This window comes from Hyla sarda, chromosome 6, assembly GCF_029499605.1.
Source record: "Hyla sarda isolate aHylSar1 chromosome 6, aHylSar1.hap1, whole genome shotgun sequence".
Taxonomy (NCBI): Eukaryota; Metazoa; Chordata; class Amphibia; order Anura; family Hylidae; genus Hyla; species Hyla sarda.
In genome coordinates, this window is record NC_079194.1 from 100,024,757 (window position 1) to 100,052,640 (window position 27,884).

Here is a 27,884-nt window from a genome sequence, read left to right on the forward strand (position 1 = left end):
AAAATCAGCCCCCCCTGCGCAAGTCACCAATTTAGGCCTCAAATGTACATGGTGCGCTCTCACTCCTGAGCCTTGTTGTGCGCCCACAGAGCATTTTACGCCCACATATGGGGTATTTCCGTACTCAGGAGAAATTGTGTTACAAATTTTGGGGGTCTTTTTTTCCTTTTACTGCTTGTGAAAATAAAAAAGTATGGGGCACCACCAGCTTGTTATTGTAAACATTTTTTTTTTTACACTGACAGGCTGGTGTAGCCCCCAACTTTTCCTTTTCCTAAGGGGTAAAAGGAGAAAAAAAAAAACAAAGTTTGTAGTGCAATTTCTCCCGAGTACGGAAATACCCCATATGTGGCCCTAAACTGTTTCCTTGAAATACGACAGGTCTCTGAAGTGAGAGAGCGCCATGCGCATTTGAGGACTAAATTAGGGATTGCATAGGGGTGGACATAAGGGTATTCTATGCCAGTGATTCCCAAACAGGGTGCCTCCAGCTGTTGCTAAATTCCCAGCATGCCTGGACAGTCAGTGGCTGTCCAGAAATGCTGGGAGTTGTTGTTTTGCAACAGCTGGAGGCTCCGTTTTGGAAACATTGCCGCGCGATACGTTTTTCATTTTTATTGGGGGGGGGGGGGGGAAACAGTGTAAGGGGGTGTATATGTAGTGTTTTACCCTTTATTATGTGTTAGTGTAGTGTAGTGTTGTGTTTTTAGGGTACATTCGCACTGGCGGGTTACCGTGAGTTTCCCGCTTGGAGTTTGCGTTGCGGCGAAAAATTTACCGCAGCCCAAACTTGAAGCAGGAAACTTACTGTAAACCTGCCCGTGTGAATGTACCCTGTTTCATAACTACAACTCCCAGCATGTACTGACTGAGGAGTTGTACTTTTGCAACAGCTGGAGGCACACTGGTTGGAAAACCTTCAGTTAGGTTCTGTTACCTAACTCAGTATTTTCCAACCAGTGTGCCTCCAGCTGTTGCAAAACTACAACTCACAGCATGTACTGATCACCGAAGGGCATGCTGGGAGATGTAGTTATGCAATAGGTGGGGGTACGCAACTACAACTCCCAGCTTGCCGAGACAGCTGTTTGCTGTTTGGGCATGCTGGGATTTGCAGTTGTGCAACATCTGGAGAGCTACAGTTTATAGACCACTGCACAGTGATCTCCAAACTGTGACTCTCCAGATGTAGCAAAACTACAAATCCCAGCATGCCCAGACAGCAAAGAGCTGTTTGGGCATGCTAGGAGTTGTAGTTTTGCAAGATCTGGAGGGATACAGTTTAGAGACCACTGTATAGTGGTCTCAAACTGCAGTCCTCCAGCTGTTGCAAAACTACATATTCCAGCATGGCACCCCTGCCACCTCACTCCTATCCCTTCAGGGGGATCGTGAGTGTCTTAGACAACCACGATCCCCCTTATATTCCAGGTCACCATAGACCCGTAATGACCCGGAAGTGTGAATTCACTTGCGATTTGCGCCGATATGGGGGGGTCTGATGACCCCCCTAGGCATTTGCACGGAGTGCCTGCTGATTGATATCAGCAGACATTCTGGTCCGGTCCCCGCCCGGCGGGGACCGAAATTCCCACGGGCGTATGGCTACGCCCTTCGTCCTTAAGTACCAGGATGCAAGGGCGTATGCATACGCCCTTCGTCCCCAACAGGTTAAAGGGGTTCTCCGGACATCTTATCCCCTATCCACACTCCGGGGACCCCCACAATCCCCCACAATCAGGCATCTTATCCCCTATCCTTTGGATTGGGGATAAGATATCTAAGCACCGGAGTACCCCTTTAAGGACCAGGCCAATTTTATTTTTGCATTTTTGTTTTTTCCTCCTCGCCTTCTAAAATCCATAACACCTTTATATTTCCATCTACAGACCCATATAAGGGCTTGTTTTTTGCGTGACCAATTGTACTGTGTAATGAAACCTCTCATTTTATCATAAAATGTATGGTGAACTCCCAAAAATATTTTTTTAGGGAGGAAATTTAAATGAAAACCCCAATTTTGCACATTTTGGAGGGTTTCGTTTTCACACTGTACACTTTACGGTAAAAATGATATGTGTTCTTTATTTTGTGGGTCAATACGATTAAAATGATACCCTAGATACTTTTATATTTTTGTACCGCTTAAAAAAAATTAAACTTTTTGTACAAAATCAGTTAACTAAAATTGCCCTATTTTGACCACCTATAACTTTTTCATTTTTCCGTATATAGGGTGGTTTTTTTTTTGCGCCTTCATCTGTACTTTTTATCGATACCACATTTACATATATAAAACTTTTAGATCATTTTTTATAAATTTTATTTGGAATAAAACGTGACAGAAAAGCAGCATTTTTTGACTTTTTTTTTTTTAAGTTTATGCCGTTCACCGTACAGGATCATTAACATTATATTTTGATAGTTCGGATATTTACGCATGTGGTAACAAATATGTTTATAAAAAAAAAACTTATGCTTTTTGGGGGTAAAATGGGAAAGCGGACAATTTTCATTTTTATTGGGGAGGGGATTTTTCTTTTTTTAACTTTTTCTTTTTACCTTTTTAACTTTTTTTTGTTTTTTTTTACACTTTTTATGTCCACATAGGGGACTATCTATAGCAATCATTTGATTGCTAATACTGTTGAGTGCTATGCATAGGACATAGCACTGATCAGTATTATCGGTCATCTGCTCTGGTCTGCTCGATCTCCGATCAAGCAGAGACGGACGCCGGGAGACGGACGGAGGCAGGTGAGGGGACCTCCGACCGCCATTACAGATGATCGAATTGCTGCGGGCGATCCGATTATGTTTTTTAACATGCGCATTGCCGCATATGCCGTGATCTGCCGCGCGATCGCAGATGTCGGCCGGCTGCTGCTAGCTACCTGCCGTGTATGACGCGAGCACAGCTCCGATGCTCGCGGTCATACACAGGACGTAAATGTACGTCCTGGTGCGTGAAGTACCACCAAACCAGGATGTACATTTACGTCCGTGGTCGTTAAGGGGATTAACTAGCAATCTGGGCAGTTCATTTTGATACTTGATATGCAAATTATGGTCTACACTGTCAACTGGGCTGTCACCACAAGGTACTGTAGTTATTAAGGGTTCACACTGTGTTCAGAGCAGTGGTGACCGCTACCCTGACTGTTCACATAGACTGTGAGAGAGGCAATCAAATCTATTATGGGTCAACATGAATGACAATGGCCCAAGAACCATAGGTTCTTTTTAAACATACATGAAGGGGGAAAAAAACTAAAGAACAACTGTCCAAAAACTGTAAAAAATAAAAAATAAATAAATACACCACATACACCATTTTTATCAAGGACAATAAATGTTTTAATATTTAAATCCAAACAGCAAATGATGTTGAACACCCTGCAGATAGCACAAGATATGCAGTTTAAAGCATAAAAAGCGAAACATGTGTGTCTAGTACAACTACGCACAAACTATTTCTGATAATTGTTCTGTATTTCAGTCTGTCCTCTGAATGAGGAGGCAAGGGAAGACCCCAAGTAAAAAAGCAGCAATGATCCATTTCCTTTCACTCTTACAGTAAAAATGAAAGCAGGTTAAATATCTCAAGTCACAGAGCATAGAACAATTCACAATTTGATGCGGATAAAACAGAACGGCACCATTTGCAATTTTAAGTTTTTAACATCTACTTGAAATTCAACAATGTAAAACTACTGTACATCATGTCATGAAATCCTAGGTCGGGTTTTGGTACCAGAAAGGTCACTGTAATTATAGGTACAACTCATGTTAGCGAGTCCCATCTAAATGAGTACATAGCTGGGAAGAAATTCAAGCCTTAGGAATGAGTTTATGAAGGATGGGGCATGCTTGGCTAGCAGTTGTTTCTTGGGCCACCATGAAAGTTTGATATTGCATTGCTGAGGTCAACTTCTGTCATGTTCACAGTTGCTGCAGAAGCTCAAAGTAGCCATGAATGTAGCTACAGTATATGGCTTTGTATACACACAACATTTCATCCTTGTGTGTGTAAAATTTTATGGGTTGTATGAAATTTGGCATGGCCAGTAGATCATGATTGTGTGGCTACAGGCTAATATGATTAAGAAATGAAGAATGAGTGAATACAAGTAGAAAAAAGATGTAGGCGGAAAGGGACTACATGGTTGTAATAAAATGTGATCTAGGATGGATATTAAAAGATGTTTTGTTTTTTTTCAAACATTTTTGATGCTAGAAGATAGCTACTCCAACTCAAGGAATGATAGATTACATTGCTCAAAAAAAAAAGGGAACACTTAAACAACACAATGTAACTCCAAGTCAATCACACTTCTGTGAAATCACACTGTCCACTCAGGAAGCAACACTGATTGACAATCAATTTCACATGCTGTTGTGCAAATGGAACAGACAACAGGTGGAAATTATAGGCAATTAATAAGACCCCCAATAAAGGAGAGGTTCTGCAGGTGGTGACCACAGACCACTTCTCAGTTCCTATGCTTCCTGGCTGATGTTTTGGTCACTTCTGAATGCTGGTGGTGCTTTCACTCTAGTGGTAGCTTGAGACTGATTCTACAACCCACACAAGTGGCTCAGGTAGTGCAGCTCATCCAGGATGGCACATCAATGCGAGACGTGGAGGAGGCCGTAGGAGGGCAACAACCCAGCAGCAGGACCGCTACCTCCGCCTTTGAGCAAGAAGGAGCAGGAGGAGCACTGCCAGAGCCCTGTAAAATGACTTCAAAGGCCACAAATGTGCATGTTTCCACTCAAATGTTCAGAAACAGACTCCAAGCGGGTGGTATGAGGGCCGATGTCCACAAGTGGGAGTTGAGGACGTTTGGCATTTGCCAGAGAACACCAAGATTGGCAAATTCGCCACTGGCGCCCCGTGCTCTTCACAGATGAAAGCAGGTTCACACTGAGCACATGTGACAGACGTGACAGATTCTGGAGACGCCGTGGAGAATGTTCTGCTGCCTGCAACATCTTCCAGCATGACCGGTTTGGCGGTGGGTCAATAATGGTGTGGGGTGGCATTTCTTTGGGGGGGGGGGGCGCACGGCCCTCCATGTGCTTGCCAGAGGTAGCCTGACTGCCATTAGGTACCTAAATGAGATCCTCAGACATCTCGTGAGACCATATGCTGGTGTTGTTGGCCATGGGTCCCTCCTAATGCAAGACAATGCTAGACCTCATGTGGCTGGAGTATGTCAGCAGTTCCTGCAAGAGGAAGGCATTGATGCTATGGAATGGCCCGCCCGTTCCCCAGACCTGAATCCGATTGAGCACATCTGGGACATCATGTCTCACTCCATCCACCAACACCATGTTGCACCACAGACTGTCCAGGAGTTGGCAGATGCTTTAGTCCTGGTCTGGGAGGACATCCCTCAGGAGACCATCCGCCACCTCATCAGGAGCATACCCAGGCATTGTAGGGAGGTCATATGGGCAAGTGGAGGCCACACACACTACTGAGCCTCATTTTGACTTGTTTTAAGGACATTACATCAAAGTTGGATCAGCCTGTAGTGTTGTTTTCCACTTTGATTTTGAGTGTGACTCCATATGCAGACCTCCATGGGTTGATAAATTTGATTTCCATTGATAATTTTTGTGTGATTTTGTTGTCAGTACATTCAACTATGTAAAGACGAAAGTATTTCATATGATTAGTTCATTCATTCAGATCTAGGATGGGTTATCTTAGTGTTCCCTTTAATTTTTTGAGCAGTGTACTATAGACTGTTTAGTGGCCAAGCAAAATGAACTTTCAAAGATATCGAAGTTCTCCTGCTCCAGCATCAAATTTCTAGGCACATTGGCTACCTGGAATTTGTCAAGTTGTAACCTAAAAAGTACAATACAATGCTGATGTAGACAGAGTAATAACAAGTAGTATATCATGAGGTTCTGCAGCAATCTTGACATTTCTGGTCAGACAAATGAGATGTACATTTAACAAAAGGGTAAACATTAGGTAATTATTATATATATATTTTTTTGCATTAAAGTTAACTCCACCTAAAATGTTTTTCCCTAATTTTTTTTCATATGGCAATGAATAATATCTATATTTAGATTTAACATTTATTGGATCAATTTTTGAACTTGCCATTGCTTTCCATCTTTTTCACAAACTTCCTACAGATGAACCAAAGAGTCCACCTGTTGAGTGTTAAAACATCTTTAAAAGGGGTATTCCAGGGAAAAACTTTTTTTTTTATATCAACTGACTCCAGAAAGTTAAACAGATTTGTAAATTACTTCTATTAAAAAATCTTAATCCTTCCAGTACTTATCAGCTGCTGAACTTGAGTTGTTCTTTTCTGTCTGACAACAGTGCTCTCTGCTGACACCTCTGTCTGTCTCCAGGAACTGTCCAGAATAGGAGCAAATCCCCACAGTAAACCTCTAATGCTTCGGACAGTTCCTGAGACAAGCAGAGGTGTCAGCAGAGAGCACTTGTCAGAAAGAAAAGAACAACTCAACTCCAGCAGCTGATAACTACTGGATGGATTAAGATTTTTTTAATAGAAGTAATTTACAAATCTGTTTAACTTTCTGGAGCTAGTTGATATTTAAAAAAAACAAAGTTTTTTCCCGAAATACCCCTTTAAGATTTCTACATTAGTAAAGGTAATTTTAAACTTTTTGGTTGTATATGTGTGTAATAAAATACCTAAATACTATACTACCTAAATACTACTTCACTTTCTTTACTCTAAATTCACTGATCACAAAGCTGTTTTTTGGGACTTTGACAATTGAAGTGGAGTTAACATTAAAGTATACATATCCTGTTAAAGGCTGTGGTCACCTCTTATTTATTGACAGATTGTTGCAAAATTTAATAGGTGAAATCTTTGTTAGGCTGGGTTCACACCACGTTTTGTACTATACGGCTGGGAGGAGGGGGGGGCGGAGCTTAATCGCAGCGCCCGCACTCAGCCGTTTAGGGGAACCATATTTAATGCATGTCTATGAGCCGACCGGAGTGAACCGCAGCCTCCGGTCGGCTGCGTTTTTGGTCGTATACGGTCTCCCGACCGCAGGCAAAAACGTTTTTGCCTACGGTCGGGAAACCACATACGGCCGAAAACGCAGCCGACCGGAGGCTGCGGTTCACTCCGGTCAGCTCATAGACATGCATTAAATATGGTTCCCCTATACGGCTGAGTGCGGGCGCCGCGATTAAGCCCCGCCCCGCCTCCTCCCAGCCGTATACGGGAACCGTAAGTACAAAACGTGGTGTGAACCCAGCCTTACTCTAACATAAAGCTTGTGACTTCCAGAAATACATGGTTGGTCTGGAAGTTTATTGCCCAGAAAGTAGATTGTCAAGTGCCTGATTATACAAAATCCTTACAGATTAACTCATGTCCTCAGATCAGATGCAGAAATTTTGCTAAAATAGATTTAAGTGCTATACAGCATGACTGTATAACATAGTGAACACTGACAGCATACAGGCATATGCTACTGATCAGTGGATGTCTTAAAAACATTTTTGGACTTGAACAGAATAAGAATGTGCTCAAACTTTGGTAAATGATTTCTGTAACTAGTACATAAGGTTGCCTGAAGTCAACTTGTTGCATAAATGTATGCATATAACTATAGATACATATATATATATATATTTATTTTTTAAAGGAAAAGTAAAATAATTTCTATAAGGTGCTAAACCTAAAGGAAAATAATTTCTGTAAGGTGCTAAACCTATACCTGCCAAACACAACTTTTTGTTCTGGATGGAGAAGGCTTTCCATTTGTACTATTGCTTGACCACTGAAATCTGAAAATCACATCCAAACATCCAATAAGTATAAATTACACAGTTTGGAAACTTAAACCAACCAGACTTTTTATGAGCTCGGCATGCAGGTCCAATATATCCATATTTCGAAAACATATAGACTCATTTGATATTACAAAATACAAAAATAGTTTATCAGAACTTTCATTTACATTCCATTTACAATGAGTGCTTAAATAACTTAAAGGTTAGCCTTATCTGATTCTTAAAATACTTGAAAATAATACTAGTGCCCAAAAAGAGAGAGAAAAAAAAAAGCATGTCGTTTGTAGTACGAGGATGAGGGTCAAGCAGCATACTGTACGTCTGGGTACGGCATACATTCAAGAATAGAGTATATTCTCAAGGAGGAACAAAAGCAAGGCAGTATTTTTTTATTTTTTTTTGGCAGACTGAACTGGAAATAAAGTGAAATGTGCAATAAAACCCAATAATCACTACAACAATCATGACTAGTTACCAAACCTATCTTGTAAATCAGTCTTAGGTCTTATGTACTCAGGACAAGGATGGGGGGAGGCTTATACAAGGTCTTCATTTTTTTTTTAACTATTATACAAAACTGTTCAAATTGTGGACCTCCCTACTGGGGTGTTTTAATTTATATTGTAAATCTGTGGCTTCATGGGTCAACACTAGGAAATTATACAATTTTTGCTCTTTCTCCTTTTTCTGCTATGCAGTTGTCCTCGTCCACCCAAAGTGGAAGACTTGGGTATGCCACCAGAGCATTGACCATACTGATGAATAAGGTCTTCACTGGTCACATATCTCAGGCGGGTTGGCTGCGGAATTGGTTCTCCTAGAAAATATCCTTCATTATCTGACTCTGAAGAAGATGAACATGTGGAGCACCAATCATATTCATTCATTTGTTGCCCCCACCGTTCACAGAGATGGTTTTGTAAAGCAAGGTCAGAAGCAGTTCTTTGATAACGGTTGTACATTTCTCTTCTTACAACTTGATCCATCTGATCACGTCCTCCTCTTTGTTGCATCAGTCGTTCGTAGTCCTCCCTAGCCCTCAGAAGAGGTTTGTCTTTTACTTTACTACATTGTTCTGTAGCCAGGTGGAGAGCATTATCAGAGCGAGAGCGTCTTGACCTCCTTTGCCGATGGTGACGATAATGTTGGTCATTGTCTCGTGATTGGGTTCTCCTCCTTGTCCTTTCACTCATTGGTGTCATCTTTACACTACCTGGTCCAGTCGTCTCATTCATACCATCATCAAACTGAAATGACTGGTGCATTCTACCATGAGATGCTAAGTCCCTGTATTTGCCAGGTTTGGCTAGATCACCAAGATTGTGGGCCATATCTTGATACTGCTGTGCAGATAGAAGGCTACGCACAGACTCTACACTTCGGAACTGAGAAGAAGAGTTAAGCGTTCCCATGTTGCTCAGTTTTTCTGAAACATTCATTCCGGAGTCTTTGCTCAAGTCTGGCATTGAAAACCGAGAAAGATGCTCCTGACGTTTAGGGCCCCCATCCATGGATGCACCTTAAAAAATAAAAGACCATTATGAGTACATAATCATATCAACAATCATATATATGTTTGTAAGTGGCAAGGACTGTTATTTTTGATAATCAAAAGGGCTTTAGTTCCTTTATTTTCCCCCAAAGCAATGGATGCTAAATGTTTGCTACCCATTGGGATGGCTAACTTTTTTTTTAACTTGATTTCTCTTAAGCAATCCTAACATGTAAGGGCAATTCACATCCTAATATGTAAGAGCAATTCAAGAACTGGCACTTAGTTTAACATTTGTGTTCGCTAAGATTTTTGAGGGTTTTCTGAGAGGTGCTATTCTGGAATATCTTAATGAAAATAACCTTCTAACACCAAATCAACATGGGTTTATGCGGGATCGGTCCTGTCCGACTAATCTGATCAGCTTTTATTAAGAGGTCAGTAATAGATTGGACCAGGGTGAAGCTGTGGATGTTGTATATCTGGACTTTGTTAGTAAAATAAGAATGCTGAGACTAGGGGAGGATATATGTAAATGTAATAGCAATCGGCTTAGTGATAGGAAGCAGAGGGTGGGTATCAATAGAACTTACTCTGGTGTGGTACCACAGGGGTCAGTACTGGGTCCACTTATTTTCAATATGTTTATTACTGGTGGACAGTAAGCAATACTTTAGTGATAAGTGCCAGGCAGCGGCTGCCAAAGCTAACAAAGTCATGGGATGTATCAAAAGAGGCATAGAGGCTCATGGCAGGGACATTGTTTTGCCTCTGTATAAATCATTATTCATGCTGCACATGGAGTATTGTGTCCAATTTTAGGCACCTGTATATAAGAAGGAGATGGCTGAACTGGAGAGGGTGCAGAGGAGGGCGATAAGGATTATTAATGGAATGGATAGATTAGAGTACCAAGACAGGTTATCAAGCTTGGGGTTATTTAGTTTGGAGAAAAGACGTCTTAGGGGCGATCTGATTACAATGTACAAATATATGAATGTACAGTACAGAGATCTTTCTAGTGATCGTTTTATACCTAGGCCATGTAACCAAGACTAGGGGGCACCCTCTACATCAAGAGGAATGAACGTTGATCAAGGAATTTATTTTGATTACCATATAGGAGTCACTGGGCAATTGTCATCAGCTTCATTTTTCTTTTTTTTTTTTTGCCTTCCTCTGGAGCAGCACAGTGGGGTTTTAAGTGGAACTCTATGGACTCGATTGCTTCTTTCATTTTGCAGAGGCCTTGTTCAAAATGAAAGAAGCAAGCTGATTGGTTGCAATGGGCAACTTTTCCTCTGGACAGGTGTTGATAAATCTCCCCCAATGTTCCTAAGTTACAAGCAAAATTTGGTTCTGATCCGAAAAAATTTCATGCCTCCAATATAAGCTTTATGTTTTACATGGGAAATTTTGAAGCTAAGAATGATACTGAAATGATTACCTAGGATACTCCAGATAATAGCATCATAGTACTTCCTGTGTTGTGACGGGTTTTAAACAAAAAAAAACTCATAGACAAGCTTTCCCTGCCTGATAACACAATACCAGAGTGATCTTTCACTAAACACCCAAACAAAACAGTGGAATGGACTGTGAAACCTGTGACAGGTGTGTGTAAGAGTAAGTGGTAAATTTCACTAAATTCTATCTACTCTCTTATCCAGACAGAGTATGGGAAAGGGTACATATATGTATAATTTTCCGCAAGGAACATTTCCCATGAACAACATTCCCCAGGGACAATTAAAGGAACATTTCCCATGTAAAACATTAAGCACATAGTGGACACAGAAGATATTGCACAATTAGAACCAAATTTTGCACTTGCCCTCATGGGTGTGGAAAGGTTGCCCATCCATAGGGGAAGTCAAGTAATGTACAAAATTTTATTAGTTTAGAAAAAAAAAAGGAAAAACAAGCCACCCTACTGTCCATCTACCCAGCCTATCACCCTAGAACAATTCATTGGTCTTCCCTCTACTCACTTAATCTGTTAAGTAAAGGGTGAAGTCATAAGGCCCTGATGTGTTTGGCAGAACCCACCGAGTTTAGAGTGACCAATTTACTATTTAACATATTTGTAAATTACTTCTATTAAAAAAATATTAACCCTTCCAGTACTTATCAGCTGCTGTATGCTCCAGAGGAAGTTGTGAAATTCTTTTCCGTCTGACTACAGTACTCTCTGCTGCCACCTCTGTCAGGAACTGTCCAGAGTAGGCGCAAATCCCAACAGCAAACCTCTCCTGCTTTGGACAGTTCCTGACATGGACAGAGGTGGCAGCAGAGAGCACAAAAACACCTCAACTTCTTGTGGAGCATACAGCAGCTGATAAGTATTGGAAGGATTAAGATTTTTTAATAGAAGTAATTTACAAATCTGTAGAATTTTCTGGCACGAGTTAAGGCTAATGTGCATGCTTATGATGGAGTGATGAGAACTTCAGGCAACCAGTATTTTAGGGAGAGCTCACTGATATATTAATAGGCTGAGGGCAGGAAGGCAAATAGATTGTTCACTTAAACTATTCCACCCAATAGGGTCTTAGGGAATTCTCCCGGCACTGCCCCCTCAGGCCCTGCAAAATGTATCACTTTGGCTTGTAGTGTTCATTTAAAGCGTACCTATCATATCACATAAAAAAAAAAAAAAAAGTTATATGGTACTCAGTATCTCATCCTGATCATGTACATATAACTTACGTGCCTAGCTTCTGTATTTCTTTTAAAATCGGTTTATATCAGATTACACAGAATTTTCATCTTCTCACAGGCAGGGGGCGTGTCTTTCTCTTGCCCTAACTGTACATGACTAAACTTCCTCCCTCACTATGTGTCACTGAGCTGTCAGCTGTCCTCCTCATGTAATCTCCTTAATACTGGTCTGGCACACTGTAACAAACCCCCTCCCGATCTCAGTAACACTGGGGTACATGTTGCTGCATAAGGCTAAACATGGTCACACTTGTGCTCCTTCTCCTCTCTGCTATGGATGGGGCTGTGCACTGAATCATTCTCCTTCTCTCACTCGATGCTGATGAAAGATTGGGAGGTGTGAGGGGGTGTGGCCCCATCTCAGCCAATCACAGCAGCTCACTCACTGCCCGATCTCCTCTGCTCTCTGTGTTGGAGATATTCACACAGGGAGCGCACACAGCCCCCCCCCCCCCTTACTTCCTGTATTCCGACTGAGAAGCCAATGTTGTTAACATCGGAAAGACCATAATAACAGGTGGGGGACATTTTATGAGGACCTCTAGTGGCCACTTTTATAGGAGCAGTTTTCTAAAGGAAACTGTGGGAAAAAATTATGAAATAGTATTAGAGATATATTTATTTTCCATGGCTCTATTGTTTTTAAAAATATAGTTTTGGTGATAGAGGCCATTTAAGAGTTTTGTCTGAACAGAGAAAGGGAGCATAAAAAATAGCTTGTACACTTGTATTGTGACATACAATTAGATTATTAGCGGTTAGGAGAGGACATATTCAGCATAAATTTTTTTTTACGACAATCTACAATGTGGAGGGCACAGACGTAACAGGAAGAGAAGGGGAAGGTTATAACACAGACACTATACAGATGTTTTAAAACTGGGCAAACAGTGTAATCTCAAGTACTTTAATGGCAAATAATAATGGCAAATAAACACCAAACCATACAGGACCGAGCAATTGCTTCCCGACAGTCATTAACTAAGGAATGTGCAATATAACCATCTGAGCAGGCTAGATGCTCCCAGCATCCTCTCCCCATGGCATATCATTTCAGTATACAGCATATAAGTCAATCACAGCAGCCTACACTTTGCAGTTACAAGATGTGTCAGCATTTTTTTTTTCTCTCATAGGACCTTGTAAAGCTATACATTTCTACCAAAAATATCTTGGACTTTTTGCACTGCAGGGTGATTTTCTATCATGTGAGTCAAATGGAATTCTGGTGGGTGGGTTCTGAAGGATAAGAGACCCCAACCCCTATATCATGTCCTTATGTTCGATTTGACTATATACACACAAGCTGTATTTTTTAGAAAAAAAACCTTTACTCTGCTATTTTGCAGTGCCTGGTCCCATCTAAGTCAGTGAAAAGTCAGTGTAAAGAAATACTATCTATTAACAGTTTTGGATTGGACTTCTATACAGTTCCAGGCAGGGATGTGCACAGGTTGACTAGAAAGGGGGCTTGAGTCCCTGCCCTTTTTATATTCCTTCTATAAGTGCCCTGGGCAGTCTGGCATCCTTATGTGGACATTTATATAAATAATTATAAGAAGTGCCCTTTTTTTTAGTTCAGTCCCTGCCCCCCAAAATGTCTGTGCACGTCCGTGGTTCCAGGCTATAAGCACATACACAACTGGATCAATGAGAATGGTAACTAAATGATTGATCAGTAGTGGAGATCACATCTGATAGTCAGGCCCCCTTCTTTGGTATAACAGATTAGTGGAGATACAAAAACTGCCTGTTTGCCAAAAACCTTGTTCAATTTTCAATGTGTTTTACTTTTAGGGAACACGTTCAACATATGTGGTTTACGGAAATTTGGGTGTAGCTTTGTTATAAAAGTAACAAAAAGTCAATGAAAACTGAAAACCAGCTCACCACCATATAAGTTCTTGAGAAGAGAAGGATTTCAAATGTAGGTAGGAAGCACGGACAACATCCAACCGCACGTTTGGAGTGAAGACTTGGGATGAAGAAAGAGAGCAGGGTCCAGCTCCCAGGAAAACGGATAAAATGCAAAATTTTAATTCAAGCCATTAAAATTGAGTGAACAAAAATAGAGGAGGGAAATAAAATCATAGCAGAAACGCCGACGCGTTTCGGACCATATAGTCCTTAATCATGGCATGATGCCATGATTAAGGACTATATGGTCCGAAACGCGTCGGCGTTTCTGCTATGATTCTATTTCCCTCCTCTATTTTTGTTCACTCAATTTTAATGGCTTGAATTAAAATTTTGCATTTTATCCGTTTTCCTGGGAGCTGGACCCTGCTCTCTTTCTTCATCCCTTTGTTATAAAAGGCACTTAAAAATTTGCACCAAAAGTGTTTTGACGTGAAACAAAGTCAAAACTAGAGTAACCAATAGAAGATGCAAACTTGGTTTAAAAATGTGCCAGATTTTTAAACAACAAGAGTCACAAGAATTAGGCCTTTCATGCCCAACTGTATAAGGCAAATTACCTTTAAGATAAACATATAAAGATGTTGAAAGATGTTGAAAGGGAAAGTAAAGTGATCTTTACTGTTGCAACCACTAGGAAGGCCAAACTGCAACTCCCGGCATGCCCAGACAGCCTGCAACATCTGGAGGGTCACAGTTTGGAGACCACTGTTACAGTGGTGCCCAAACGGTAGCCCTCCAGATGTTGCCAAACTACAACTCTCAGCTTGCTTAGACTGCCCAGGCATTCTGGGAGTTGTAGTTCTGTAACATCTGTCCTTTCAGATTTAGCAATTTTCATGAAATTTTTGAAAATTGCTGCTCTACTTTGAAGTCCTCAAATTTTTTCAAAAAGCAAAAATATGTCCATTTTTTGATGCCAACATAAAGTTGACATATTGTATTTGTGAATAAAAATAAAATTTATTGGGAATATCCATTGTCCTTACAAGCAGAGAGCTTCAAAGTTAGAAAAATGCTAAATGTTCAAAATTTTCATGAAATTTTGGAATTTTTCACCAAAAAAGGATGCAAGTAACGCCGAAAATTTACCACCAAAATAAAGTAGAATATGTCACGAAAAAACTATCTCAGAATCAGAATGATAACTAAAAGCATCCCAGAGTTATTAATGTTTAAAGTGACAGTGGTCAGATGTTCAAAAAATGGCCGGGTCCTAAGGTGTAAAATGGCTGGATCCTTAAGGGGTTAAATCAACTGATGCCAGAAAGTTAAACAGATTTGTAAATCTTAAAGGGGTACTCTGGCCCTAAGACATCTTATCCCCTATCCAAAGCAAAGGGGATAAGATGCCGGATCGTGGGGGTCCCACCGCTGGGGACCCCCGCAATCTTTCATGCAGCACCCCGCTATCATCAGCCTCTGGAGTGAACATTGCTCACAGTCTGATGAATCATGATCACGGGGCTGGAGTATCGCGACGTCATTCGCCGCCCCCGTGTGATGTCACGCTCCGCCCCCTCAATGCAAGCCTATGGGAGTGGGCGTGACATCTTCCCCACCCCCTCCCATAGGCTTGCATTGAGGGAGCGGAGTGTGACGTCCCACGGGGACAGAGCTGTGACATCATGATACTCCGGCCCCGTGATTGTGATTCAGCAGACCCAGAGCGATGTTCGCTCCGAAGGCTGATAGCGGGGTGCTGCATGAAAGATTGCGGGGGTCCACAGCGGTCAGGCACCTTATCCCCTATCCTTTGTATAGGGGATAAGCTGTTTTAGGGCCAGAGTACCCCTTTAATCCTTCCAGTACTTATTAGTGGCTGTATACAACAGAGGAAATTCTTTTCTTTTTGGATTTCTTTTTCTGTCACGACCACAGTGCTCTCTGTTGACACCTCTGTCCATGTCAGGAACTGTCCAGAGCAGGAGAAAATGCCTATAGCAAACATATGCTGCTCTGGACAGTTCCTAAAAATGACAGAGGTGTCAGCAGAGAGCACTGTGGGCATGACAGAAAATAAATTCCAAAAGAAAATAATTTCCTCTGTAGTATACAACCGCTAATAAGTACTGGAAGGATTAAGAATTTTTAATAGAAGTATTTTACAAATCTGTTTAAACTTTCTGGCACTCCACTGGAAAACCTATTTATTTTAAAACCATCTCCAAGAAGCTTGATGTTCCTGTGACTACCTTTGAACATATTATTGTAGCCAACCTCCCTGAAAGTGGCCCCAAGAGGAAAATTGATGATAAACTGAAGAGACAGATAATACAAATTGTAAACAAAGAGCTCAGAACAACTTCCAAAGACATTATAGGTGAACTCCAAGGTCAAGGTACATCAGTGTTAAATTGAGCCACCCGTCACTGTTTGAACCAAAGTAAAAGAAGGCCGAGGAGGACACCACTGTCAAAGAAAATCATAAAAATTACGTGAGACTGGAATTTGCCAAAATGAATATTGTCAAGCAACAAAGATTCTTGGAGACTGTCCTTTGGACAGATGAGACAAAACTGGAGCTTTTTGGTGAGTCACATCAGCTGTATGTTCGCAGATGCAAAACTGAAGCATACAAAGAAAAAAACACTTGAGGTGACTTTCTAGATGACTAGTTTCCCATAAAAAACAATCAGATTACTTGTTAAATTTTCAAAAATTTAAGAAGTGATCTGTTTTCTTGCTATGGGAAACTAGTCAGCTTTTCCTCTGCACAGGTTTTGATAAATATCCCCAACTGTACCTACGGAGGAGGCTCGGTTATGTTTTGGGCTGCTTTGCTGCATCTGGCCCAAGGTTTCTTCAATCTATACAAGGTTCACTGAATTCTCAAAACTAGCAAAGCATTCGGGAGTGAAATGTGGTGCCCAGTATTAGGAAGCTTGGTCTCAGTTGCAGGTCATGGGTCCTCCAACAGGATAATAACCCAAAACACACAACTAGAGCAAACCACTGGATTATTCTGGAGTGGCTTCTAGGAGTCCTGATGTAAATCCTATTGAACATCTGTGGAAGACGCTGAAACCTGCAGAGAAGGCACCATTCACACCTGAGACAGCTGGAGCAGTATCTTTTCAGGAGACAAGTGCAGAAGTCTCATTGTGAGTCACAGTGTGAATCACAGAAATCACTGGATTGCAGTGACTGCCTCAAAAGATTCTGCAACAAAATATTAGGGGTCCATCATTTCCCCTCTGGATAGTTACGGTAAATCAGATTTCTATACCAACGCAATGAAAATCTTTGGTAAAGCTGTTGCTGGAAGGGAGATGTGAAAGACACAACGTCGCATTGTACTTGCCAACACTGAGCTTGGAGTTCATGAAGAACATGTCAATTATATAAATCAAGCAGAACCCTGTCAGCCAAAATTGTCATTAGCTGAACAATTACTGTACCTTAATTACTAACATAACAGTTTTAGGTAATTTAGTGTTGGTGTCTGCTTCCAAATCAGGATGTGGCATGTTTGTTATTATCTGGAGACTCTGTTTAACTGAGTCACAAATAAAATATCACTGTAATCAGCAGTAGATAATGGGCGCATTTCTAATTAAATCAAAACAATTTAAATTTGAAAAAATATTTATGATGTCATTTGGCTTTAATTTTAGGCATCAGTTTGAGTTACCACAGACAGAGTTAGGAGAATCTCATTGATCAAAATATTATGCGGTCATATGAGCGCCGTTTCCAAGTGTTCGGCTTCTGGGACCTACTAAAAACAATTTCACAGGATCTCTTAAAGTTGTTACAAAATGCAGACACAGCTAAAGCCTGTACAGAAGGCAAGGGAAGAAAAGGATGAAAAGGGTTCAGAAAAATGAAAGCATAATATAAAACCAGGGCCCTAAAAACAAATTAACATTTATTAGAATTTGCTGTTGCACACAGCCACGTGTTCTATGTTGAGATTTAATGAGAAACATCTTTTCCGTTACATAACTCTGGAAAGTTTTATGTTTCTTATTTTTTCTCTTTTTTTGGTTTGTTTATGTGCTGCTTGGGCAAACATAGGACTGAAAACTGTTCTGGGAATGAATGAATGGGAAGATGCCTTGCGGACTGTCACTCAAGTTAGTAGAACATCTTAGAACTAAGGACACCCTCTAGTTGGCTGTAGGCAACAAAAATATTTCCTGCTAAAGGGGCCTTTTAACCAAAATTATGATTTCTCTGTTTTTCCACTCAATATTCTAATATTCTAATGCCACATCAGCCAATAACTGACAAAGTGGGATTTTCATGTGTATTGAGATTTCACCTAAAAATAAATGCAGACCCAGATAGAATTTTTTTTTTGTTAGCCACCCTGACCCCTTTGAAAATATTCTTCTTTTTCTGGGCAACATCTTTAATACATTTTAATTCAATTTTTTATGCAGTTACTACTGTATTGGTATCATGTCAAATAAAATTATAGTACAGTTTAGGGAAGTCCCAAAATCGACAATCTTCACAGCCCAAGTCTGGTTTACCAATTCCACAGCCCTGGCTATTTTTTGTGTAAACATTCTTCTGAGCTGGTCATCCCTTTACCTGTGGGTAACCACCCAAAATTGTACTGCATTATACATCCTTCCCTTTCTGAGATATAAGGGTTTATGGTTTGTCTGACAATTCAGATGGTTGTGAAATTAAGTTTAGTAATAGAAATAAATATCAGGTGATAGGTGGAATTATAAAGTCAGGGGGTGTGTATAAGATATGCACGACCCACAGTGTACAACATTCACACCCCCTGACTATATAGCCCAGGCCATTATCTGATGATTACCTTTTAAATTCATGTTCACGACCAACTGACTAATTCCCTGAATTGTCAGACAAACTATAAACCCACATATCTCAGGAATGGAAGGGCGTATCAAGTGTTTGGGCACCCTAAGCTATTTAACCCCTTAAGGACCAAGCCCATTTTAACCTTAAGGACAAGACCAATTTTATTTTTGCGTTTTTTCCTCCTCGCCTTCTAAAATCCATAACTCTTTTATATTTGCATCTACAGACCCATATAAGGGCTTGTTTTTTGCATGACCAATTGTACTTTGTAATGAAACCTCTCATTTTACCATAAAATGTACGGGGAACCCCCAAATTTTTTTTTTTTTAGGGAGGAAATTTAACCCCTTAAGGACCGTTTTTTTTTTTCCGTTTTTGCATTTTCGTTTTTTGCTCCTTGCCTTTAAAAAATCATAACTCTTTCAATTTTGCACCTAAAAATCCATATGATTGCTTATTTTTTGCGCCACCAATTCTACTTTGTAATGACGTCAGTCATTTTGCCCAAAAATCTACGGTGAAACAGAAAAAAAAATCATTGTGCGACAAAATTGAAAGAAACAACGCTGTTTTGTAACTTTTGGGGGCTTCCGTTTCTACGTAGTACATTTTTCGGTAAAAATGACACCTTATCTTTATTCTGTAGGTCCATACAATTAAAATGATACCCTACTTATATAGGTTTGATTTTGTCGCACTTCTGGAAAAAATCATAACTACATGCAGGAAAATTAATACGTTTAAAATTGTCATCTTCTGACCCCTATAACTTTTTATTTTTCCGTGTATGGGGCGGTATGAGGGCTCATTTTTTGCGCCGTGATCTGAAGTTTTTAACGGTACCATTTTTGCATTGATAGGACTTATTGATAGGGCTTTTTATTCATTTTTAAATTATATAAAAAGTGACCAAAAATGCACTATTTTGGACTTTGGAATTTTTTTGCGCGTACGCCATTGACCGAGCGGTTTAATTAACAATATATTTTTATAATTCGGACATTTCTGCATGTGGTGATACCATATATGTTTATTTTTATTTACACTGTGTTTTTTTTTTATGGGAAAAGGGGGGTGATTCAAACTTTTAATAGGGGAGGGGTTAAATGATATTCATTCACTTTTTTTTTTTCACTTTTTTTTGCAGTGTTATAGCTCCCATAGGGACCTATAACACTGCACACACTGATCTTTATCATTGATCACTGGTTTCTCATAGGAAACCAGTGATCGATGATTCTGCCGCTTGACTGCTCATGCCTGTATCTCAGGCACTGAGCAGTCATTCGGCGATCGGACAGCGAGGAGGCAGATAGGGGCCCTCCCGCTGTCCTGTAAGCTGTTCGGGATGCCGCGATTTCGCCGCGGCTATCCCGAACAGCCCACTGAGTTAACCGGCACTTTTTACTTTCGCTTTTAGCCGCACGGCTCAGCTATGAGCGCGCGGCTAAAGGGTTAATAGCGCGCGGCGCTGCGCGCTATCAGCGGCGGGTGGCGGCTTCACTATGACGCCGGGCCCGCCGTGATATGATGCGGGGTTACTGTGTAACCCCGCGTTATATCACGGGAGCAGGACCAAGGACGTACCAGTACGTCCTTGGTCCTTAAGGGGTTAAATGAAAACTAAAATTTTGCACATTTTGGATGGTTTTGTTTTCACACTGTACACCTTACGGTAAAAATGACATGTGTTCTTAAGTCTGTGGGTCAATACGATTAAAATTATACCCATGGCTAGATACTTTTTTATTTTTATACTCTAATCAGTAATCTAAAATCGCCCTATTTTGACCACCTATAACTTTTTCATTTTTCCATATATAGGGTGGTATGAGGGCTCATTTTTTGTGCCGTCATCTGTACTTTTTATCGATACCACATTTGCATATATAAAACTTTTAGATAATTTTTATTAATTTTTTTAAATAAAATGTGACAAAAGCAGCATTTTTGGATTTTTTTTTTTTTATGTTTACGCCATTCACCGTATGGGATCATTAACATAAAATTTTGATAGATCGGACATTTACGCACGCAGCAATACCAAATATGTTTATTTTTAAAAATGACGCTTTTTGGGGGGTAAAATGGGAAAAACTGACAATTTAAAAAAATTTGGGGGGAGGGGATTTTTCCCTTTTTTTAACTTTTTATTTTTACATTTTTCAACTTTTTTTTATTAATTTTTTTACACTTTTTATGTCCCCATAGGGGACTATCTATAGCAATCATTTGATTGCTAATACTGTTCAGTGCTATGCATCGGACATAGCACTGATCAGTATTATTGGTGATCTTCTGCTCTGGTCTGCTCGATCTCAGACCAGAGCAGAAGACCCCGGGAGATGGCCAGAGCCAGGTGAGGGGACCTCCGTCCGCCATGCTGGATGATCATCTGTATTGATCACGGCATCTGAGGGGTTAATGGCGACATCCGCGTGATCGTGGATGCCGGCAATTACCGGCGGGTCCCCAGCTGCTGCTAGCAGCCGGAACCTGGCGTGTATGACGCGAGCACCGTTCCGATGCTTGCGGTTATACACAGGACGTAAATGTACATCCTGGTGCGGGAGGTACCGCCAAACCAGGACGTACATTTATGTCAATGGTTGTTAAGGGGTTAATGACAGCAAAGGCTCAATTCTTTTTTGTAGGAAACATATCTTCTTTAACAAGACCTATTTTCTAATGTTCTATGGATAGATAGATATATCCATCTATCTATATAATGTGGGTATGTGTATGTATGTTCCAGCATAACTTTCAAACAGCTTGATATATTTCAATTAAACCTGGTAAAAAGGTCTTTGTTGCAGCTTAGGGTTGTCCCAATATCGACAATATTCACAGCCAAAGTGTAAAACAGAGGAGACCCGTGCAAGTCTATAGAACTTCAGTATTTCTCCAGATCATGTTACTCTCCGGCTGCAAAGATTGCCAGGGAGTTTTTGAACATCCTGCTGCCAGACCAACATTAGTGCGGGGATAGGGAGAGGGCACTGCAGAAGTAAGAAGTGCAGGGAGGATGAACAACCTATCACTGCTGGGGCTTCAGGAGACTGAAAAATTGCAGTATGCATGCTACTCAGCTTTCCCAGTCTTCTAAAGTGCTACAATATGGCTACTTTACCAGACAGATACTATCTTCAGGGGACTAGGAAAACTGGGTGGCAGGCAGTACACAGTGCTGGGCTCACAGTTAAATAACGCATGTGTCCAATATGGTTGCTTTATTAGACAGATAATCTATTCAGGAGACTGGGGAAGTACTATCATAGTTGCTTTGCCTCTTCCAAAAGGTTTAGGTGGGAAGACCAGGCAATGCCGGGTACTCAGATAGCATATATTATAAAAGGATCCCTAAATCTTGCAGTTTTTATTCTGAATACTAAGCCTAAACTGTCCTGTACAGATCACTTTAAGTGTCCTCTTAAAGGGGTAGTTCAGTGGTGAAAAACGTATCCCCTATCCTAAGGATAGGGGATAAGTTTGAGATCGCGGAGGGTCCGACCGCTGGGGCCCCCTGCGATCTCTCTGTACAGGGCCCCGGCTCTCTGCCCAGATAGCGGGTGTCGACCCCCGCACGAAGCGGCGGCCGACACACCCCCTCAATACATCTCAATGGCAGAGCCGGAGATTGCCGAAGGCAGCGCTTCGGCTCTGCCATAGAGTTGTACTGAGGGGGCGTGTCGGCCGCCGCCTCGTGCGGAGGTCTGCACGCCCCCTTCCCGCGGGCTGTCGGGGCTCCGTACAGGAGATCGCAGGGGGCCCCAGCGGTCGGACCCCCCGCGATCTGCAACTTATCCCCTATCCTTAGGATAGGGGATAAGTTGCTCACCACTGAGTCACCACTGGACTACTCCTTTAATCATCAGGCAGGAGTACGGTGAAAGGTCACACCAGTAGATAAATAAAACAATAGCTGAAGATCACAGCTCAGCCTCCCACTCTCTGAGAAAGTCAAAGTGCATCCTCATATTTTTTTTTTCCATTTTAGAATAAATAGGGTCTGAGCCAGTCTATTGTTGGGAAGGGGGGTGGGGAAGCTCACAATGTCTGCCTCTAATCGGGGGGGGGGGGGGGGTTACTATAATAGACATGCTTTTACAGTAAATAAGTCACCTCAAATATTGTTTAAAAGGGCACTATCAGAATCAAAAACTTTTTATGCATCTTGGGATAACATTAACCTTTGTAATGCATAAGACAACTAGGGGTCCCCATACCATCCAGGACATAATCCTGTCCGGATGCATCATCTTTGTCCAAGCTCTAGCACAGGCAGAGACAAAGTCCAGTAAGTGAGGGCAGGACTAACACTCCTCTGTGCTCACTCCTGTCCTATCAGACTCCTGTTTAAGAAGATGGGGTTACAGAACAGCCTGGAGTGATTGGATAAACGAACAAGATGTGCTTTAACTGCAGACTGTCAGCTTTAATTTCATGGTATTTACTTCCAAATCAGGTGAACGGTGTAGGAATTACAACAGTTTGCATATGTGCCTCCCACTTGTTAATGGACCAAAAGTAATGGGACAATTGGCTTCTCAGCTGTTCCATGGCCAGGTGTGTGTTATTCCCTCCCTCATTTTCCCAATTACAATGAGCAGATAAAAGGTCCAGAGTTCATTTCAAGTGTGCTATTTGTATTTGGAATCTGTTGCTGTCAACTGTCAATATGAGATCCAAAGAAGCAGTGAAGCAAGCCATCATTAGGCTGAAAAAACTAAAACGAACCCATCAGAGAGATAGTAAAAACATAAAGCGTGGCCAAAAAAACAGTTTGAAACATTATTAAAAAGAAGGAATGCACCGGTGAGATCAGCAACACCAAAAGACCCGGAAGACAACTGTGGTGGATGACCAAAGAATTCATTCCCTGGTGAAGAAAATACCCTTCACAACAGTTGGCCAGATCAAGAACACTCTCCAGGAGGTAGGTGCATGTGTGTCAAATCAAGAGAAGACTTCACCAGAGTGAATACAGATGGAAACCATTGGTGAGCCTCAAAAACAGGAAGGCCAGATTAGAGTTTGCCAAACGACATCAAAAAAGCCTTCACAGTTCTGGAACAACATCCTATGGAAAGATGAGACCAAGATCAACATGTACCAGAGTGATGGGAAGAGAAGAGTATGGAGAAGGAAAGGAACTGCTCACAATCCTAAGTATACCACCTCATCAATGAAGCATGGTGGTGGTAGTGTCATGGCGTGGGAATGTATGGCTGCCAATGGAACTGGTTCTTTTGTATTTATTGATGATGTGACTGCTGACAAAAGCAGAAGGATGAATTCTGAAGTGTTTCGGGCAATATTATCAGCTCATACTCAGCAAAATGCTTCAGAACTCATTGGATGGTGCTTCACAGTGCAGATGGACAATGACCCAAAGCAAACTGCAAAAGCAACCAAAGAGTTTTTTAAGGGAAAGAAGTGGAATGTTAATCATCTGACCTGAATCCGATTGAGCATGCATTTCACTTGCTGAAGACCAAACTGAAGGGGAAATGCCCCAAGAACAAGCAGGAACTGAAGACAGTTGCAGTAAAGGCCTGGCAGAGCATCACCAGGGATGAAACCCAGCGTCTGGTGAGGTCTATGCGCTCCAGACTTCAGGCTGTAATTGACTGCAAAGGATTTGCGACCAAGTATTAAAAAGTGAAAGTTTGATTTATGATTATTATTCTGTCCCGTTAATTTTGGTCCCTTAACAAGTGGGAGGCACATATGCTACCCTTCACCTCACTTGGATATAAATACCCTCAAATTAAAGCTGACAATCTGCAATTAAGAGGTATAGGAGAAAAAAAAAACTGCGGTGGCGCTTCCAAGGAAATAACCCGAAGTCGTGGGTATTGGTGAAAAATAAATAATTTATTCTTACAGCATAACAAATCAAAGAAAATAATAAATATAAATATAAAGCAAGACTCGTTTCGGGAGTCACAGCTCCCTTTTTCAATTGCAGGTGGTTGCTGTGTGACAAGGTAACAGGTATACGTGTTTAAATACATGAAAAAATTGTGCCAAAACCAGGTGAGCTGGTGACGTCATGTGGGGTAGATGCCGGGGCCAGGTAAGGGCCGGGCATTAAAGACCTATATAATAAAACATACTCAATAAAGGGGCATGATAACCACATAAAACATGTAAAAAAGCATAGGTATAGTCTTTTAAGGGAGTATTTGGATATTCAAACTGAACCGCAAGAAATGTCTGTGGTGGCGACCAATCAGGAAGCTGCCGGCGTCCGTGGGATCAATCAGGAGGCAGTAGGTGGAGGCTGTCATCGCTGTGCAGGGTTGCCGCTGTGGGGAATGAATGGATACGAGCCTCTTGAAGCTGATTGGCCATTTGCTGCGAGAGGTGAAGATGTGGCCAATCAGGAGCGAGCCGTACTGTGTACAGTTACGCTGTCATAGGGGGACATAGGCCGTATGAGGATGTAGTCCAAAGTTGTGTAAGGGGATAGTGGGCGGGATGCTGATTGGCTGTCCGTGACATTAGATAAGCCAATTAGAGGGGGGACGTATAAATCTGGGTTGCAAGTCTTTGTCGCTGGTGGCGGTAGAAAAAAGTTCAAAAGTGTCAGCCAATCGCTGCTGGACCGGTCCAGGTGGCGGCTAATCAGACTGAAGACGTGTATATCCTCTATGGGTGATTCCTGGAGGCATCGGTGGCAAATCCATTTTGAAGAATACGACCAATAGCTGCTGGGCAGGTTCCGGCGGCGCCCAATCGTGAAGAGGGATGTATTGTAGTGCTGTCAGGATGCCGGTGTCAGACTTTATCATCGTCCGGGCGGGCTGTCATCTAATCTGGAGGTCATCGAAGTCCGGAACACACTCGGAACTTGTCATGGAAGAGCTGTAAACCTGTAAGGAAGAAAAGAGGTAGAAGGGGAGGGGAGAGACAGGTGGTTTTGGCAGCGGCTTGCTGTCAGCTTGTCCCGCAGTGAGGAGGCATCTGGTGCGGCTGTCATGATGTCATCTGGACCTTGTGCTGCCTGTAGCTGGCATCAGTGGGTTGACTGGGGGTATGGATTATGTGACTTTTCGATGTATTCATTCAGACCCGAGGGTGTCAAAGTTTTGAGGGTGAAGATCCAGAAATGTTCACGTTTCCTCAGTACTGCAAAGCGGTGGGCAGTGTCGGCGGAGATGTGTTCAATGGGTGTGATGGTGTGACACCTGAAGTCGTTGCTGTGCTTTTCCGCTGCATGCATGGAGACGCTATGGAGTTGGCACCCCTTGGTGACATTGGATCTGTGCTTGTTAATGCGCTGATTCATTGGTTCAACGTACTGGAGACCACAGGGGCACTCGAGGAGGTAGATCACGTAGGAGGTGCTGCAGTTGATGAAACTCTTGATGGGGTAAGTGATGTTGGTGATCCTGCAGGTGAACGTGGTGCATTTGTTCGCAATGTTGTTGCAGCATTTGCAAAGGGGTTTGCTGCACTTGTATGAGTCGGTGACAGGTGGGGTGTCCAGCAAGGTAGTTTGTTTCTTTGGTGCTTTGATCTTACTGGGTGCCAGAATATTTTTGAGAGACCTTTTCTTTCTGAAAGTGATATTAGGTCTGGGTGGCAGAATGTCTTTAAGGAAGGGGTCCAGCAGGAGAGTCTTCCAGTGGTCTGTGATGATCTTCTTGATGCTTTTGTGGTCATCATTGTAGGTAGTGATGAAGTTGAAGGAGTGGGTATGTTCAGGTGGGTCATTGTTGGTGACCTTAGGTTTCAAGCACTCTTTCTGTGAGAATTTGCTAGCCTTAAGTTTGCTCTGGTTGATGAGTGAGGTGGGGTAGCCTTTGGATTTGAAGTGCTGGTCCAGGATTCTACTTTGGTCCACAAAGTCTGAGGGTTCGGTTCAGTTTCTTCTGATTCTTTTGTATTGACCAAAGGGGATGTTCTGAGTCCACTTCTTAAAGTGGCAACTGTCATAGTTGAGGTAGCTGTTCCCATCCACTGACTTGAAGTAGGTCTTAGTCTGGACCTGGTTGTCCTCGGTGTGGTAGACAATGTATTCAATGGAGTCCCCTGAGTGGTTAGAGGTGAATTGGATGTTCCAGGAGTTTTCATTGAGGGACGTGAGGAAGTTGGTGAGATTTTCCTTAGAGCTGTCCCAGATGATGAAGATGTCATCTATGTATCTTTTGTACAGTATGCAGTGTTTGAACAGTTCATGTCTGCACAGTACAATCCTTTCGAAGTGTCCCAAGAAGAGGTTAGCGAGACTAGGTGCGAATCGGCTCCCCATTGCTGTGCCACAGCACTGGTGGTAAATGCTGCCATTGAACTGGAACGTATTGTTCTGCAGGATGAAGAGGATGCTGTCCAAGATGAATTGGCGCTGGAGTGGTGGCATGGTGGGATCACTTTGAAGAAAGTGGGATACTGAAGCAATTCCCAGGTGGTAATCAATGATAGTGTACAGTGAGGTAATGTCCATAGTTAAAAGGCTGTAGTGACTTTCCCACTTAACCTCGAGGATGGAGCTGATGAAGTCTTTAAGAAGTGGACTCAGAACATCCCCTTTGGTCAATACAAAAGAATCAGAAGAAACTGCACCGAACCCTCAGACTTTGAGGACCAAAGTAGAATCCTGGACCAGGCTTCAAATCCAAAGGCCACCCCACCTCACTCATCAACCAGAGCAAACTTAAGGCTAGCAAATTCTCACAGAAAGAGTGCTTGAAACCTAAGGTCACCAACAATGACCCACCTGAACATACCCACTCCTTCAACTTCATCACTACCTACAATAATGACCACAAAAGCATCAAGAAGATCATCACAGACCACTGGAAGACTCTCCTGCTGGACCCCTTCCTTAAAGACATTCTGCCACCCAGACCTAATATCAATTTCAGAAAGAACAGGTCTCTCAAAAATATGCTGGCACCCAGTAAGCTCAAAGCACCAAAGAAACAAACTACCTTGCTGGACACCCCACCTGTCACCGGCTCAAACAAGTGCAGAAAACCCCTTTGCAAATGCTGAAACAACATTGTGAACAAATGCACCAAGTTCACCTGCAGGATCACCAACATCACTTACCCCATCAAGAGTTTCATCAACTGCAGCACCTCCTACGTGATCTACCTCCTCGATTGCCCCTGTGGTCTCCAGTACTTCGGACATACCATCCAACCA

The 27,884-nt window shown here is 41.9% G+C and overlaps 1 protein-coding gene and 1 long non-coding RNA gene across 5 annotated transcripts in view; one reads left to right on the forward strand and one right to left on the reverse strand.

Moving 5' to 3' along the window:
* Nucleotides 1-7,189: 7,189 nt before the first annotated feature.
* LOC130275910 (uncharacterized) lies at nt 7,190-8,254 on the forward strand. The gene is made up of 2 exons (XR_008844949.1): nt 7,190-7,689; nt 7,723-8,254. It is a non-coding gene; the product is annotated as an uncharacterized LOC130275910 (long non-coding RNA).
* PRICKLE2 (prickle planar cell polarity protein 2) overlaps nt 7,683-27,884 on the reverse strand; it is a 364,028-nt gene continuing 343,826 nt past the window's right edge. For all 4 annotated transcript variants that reach the window (XM_056524542.1, XM_056524541.1, XM_056524544.1 and 1 more), the window contains one exon: nt 7,683-9,332. In XM_056524542.1, coding sequence (XP_056380517.1) covers nt 8,464-9,332 — 869 coding nt within the window. In that variant the 3' untranslated portion in view covers nt 7,683-8,463. The remainder of the gene's footprint in view (nt 9,333-27,884) is intronic.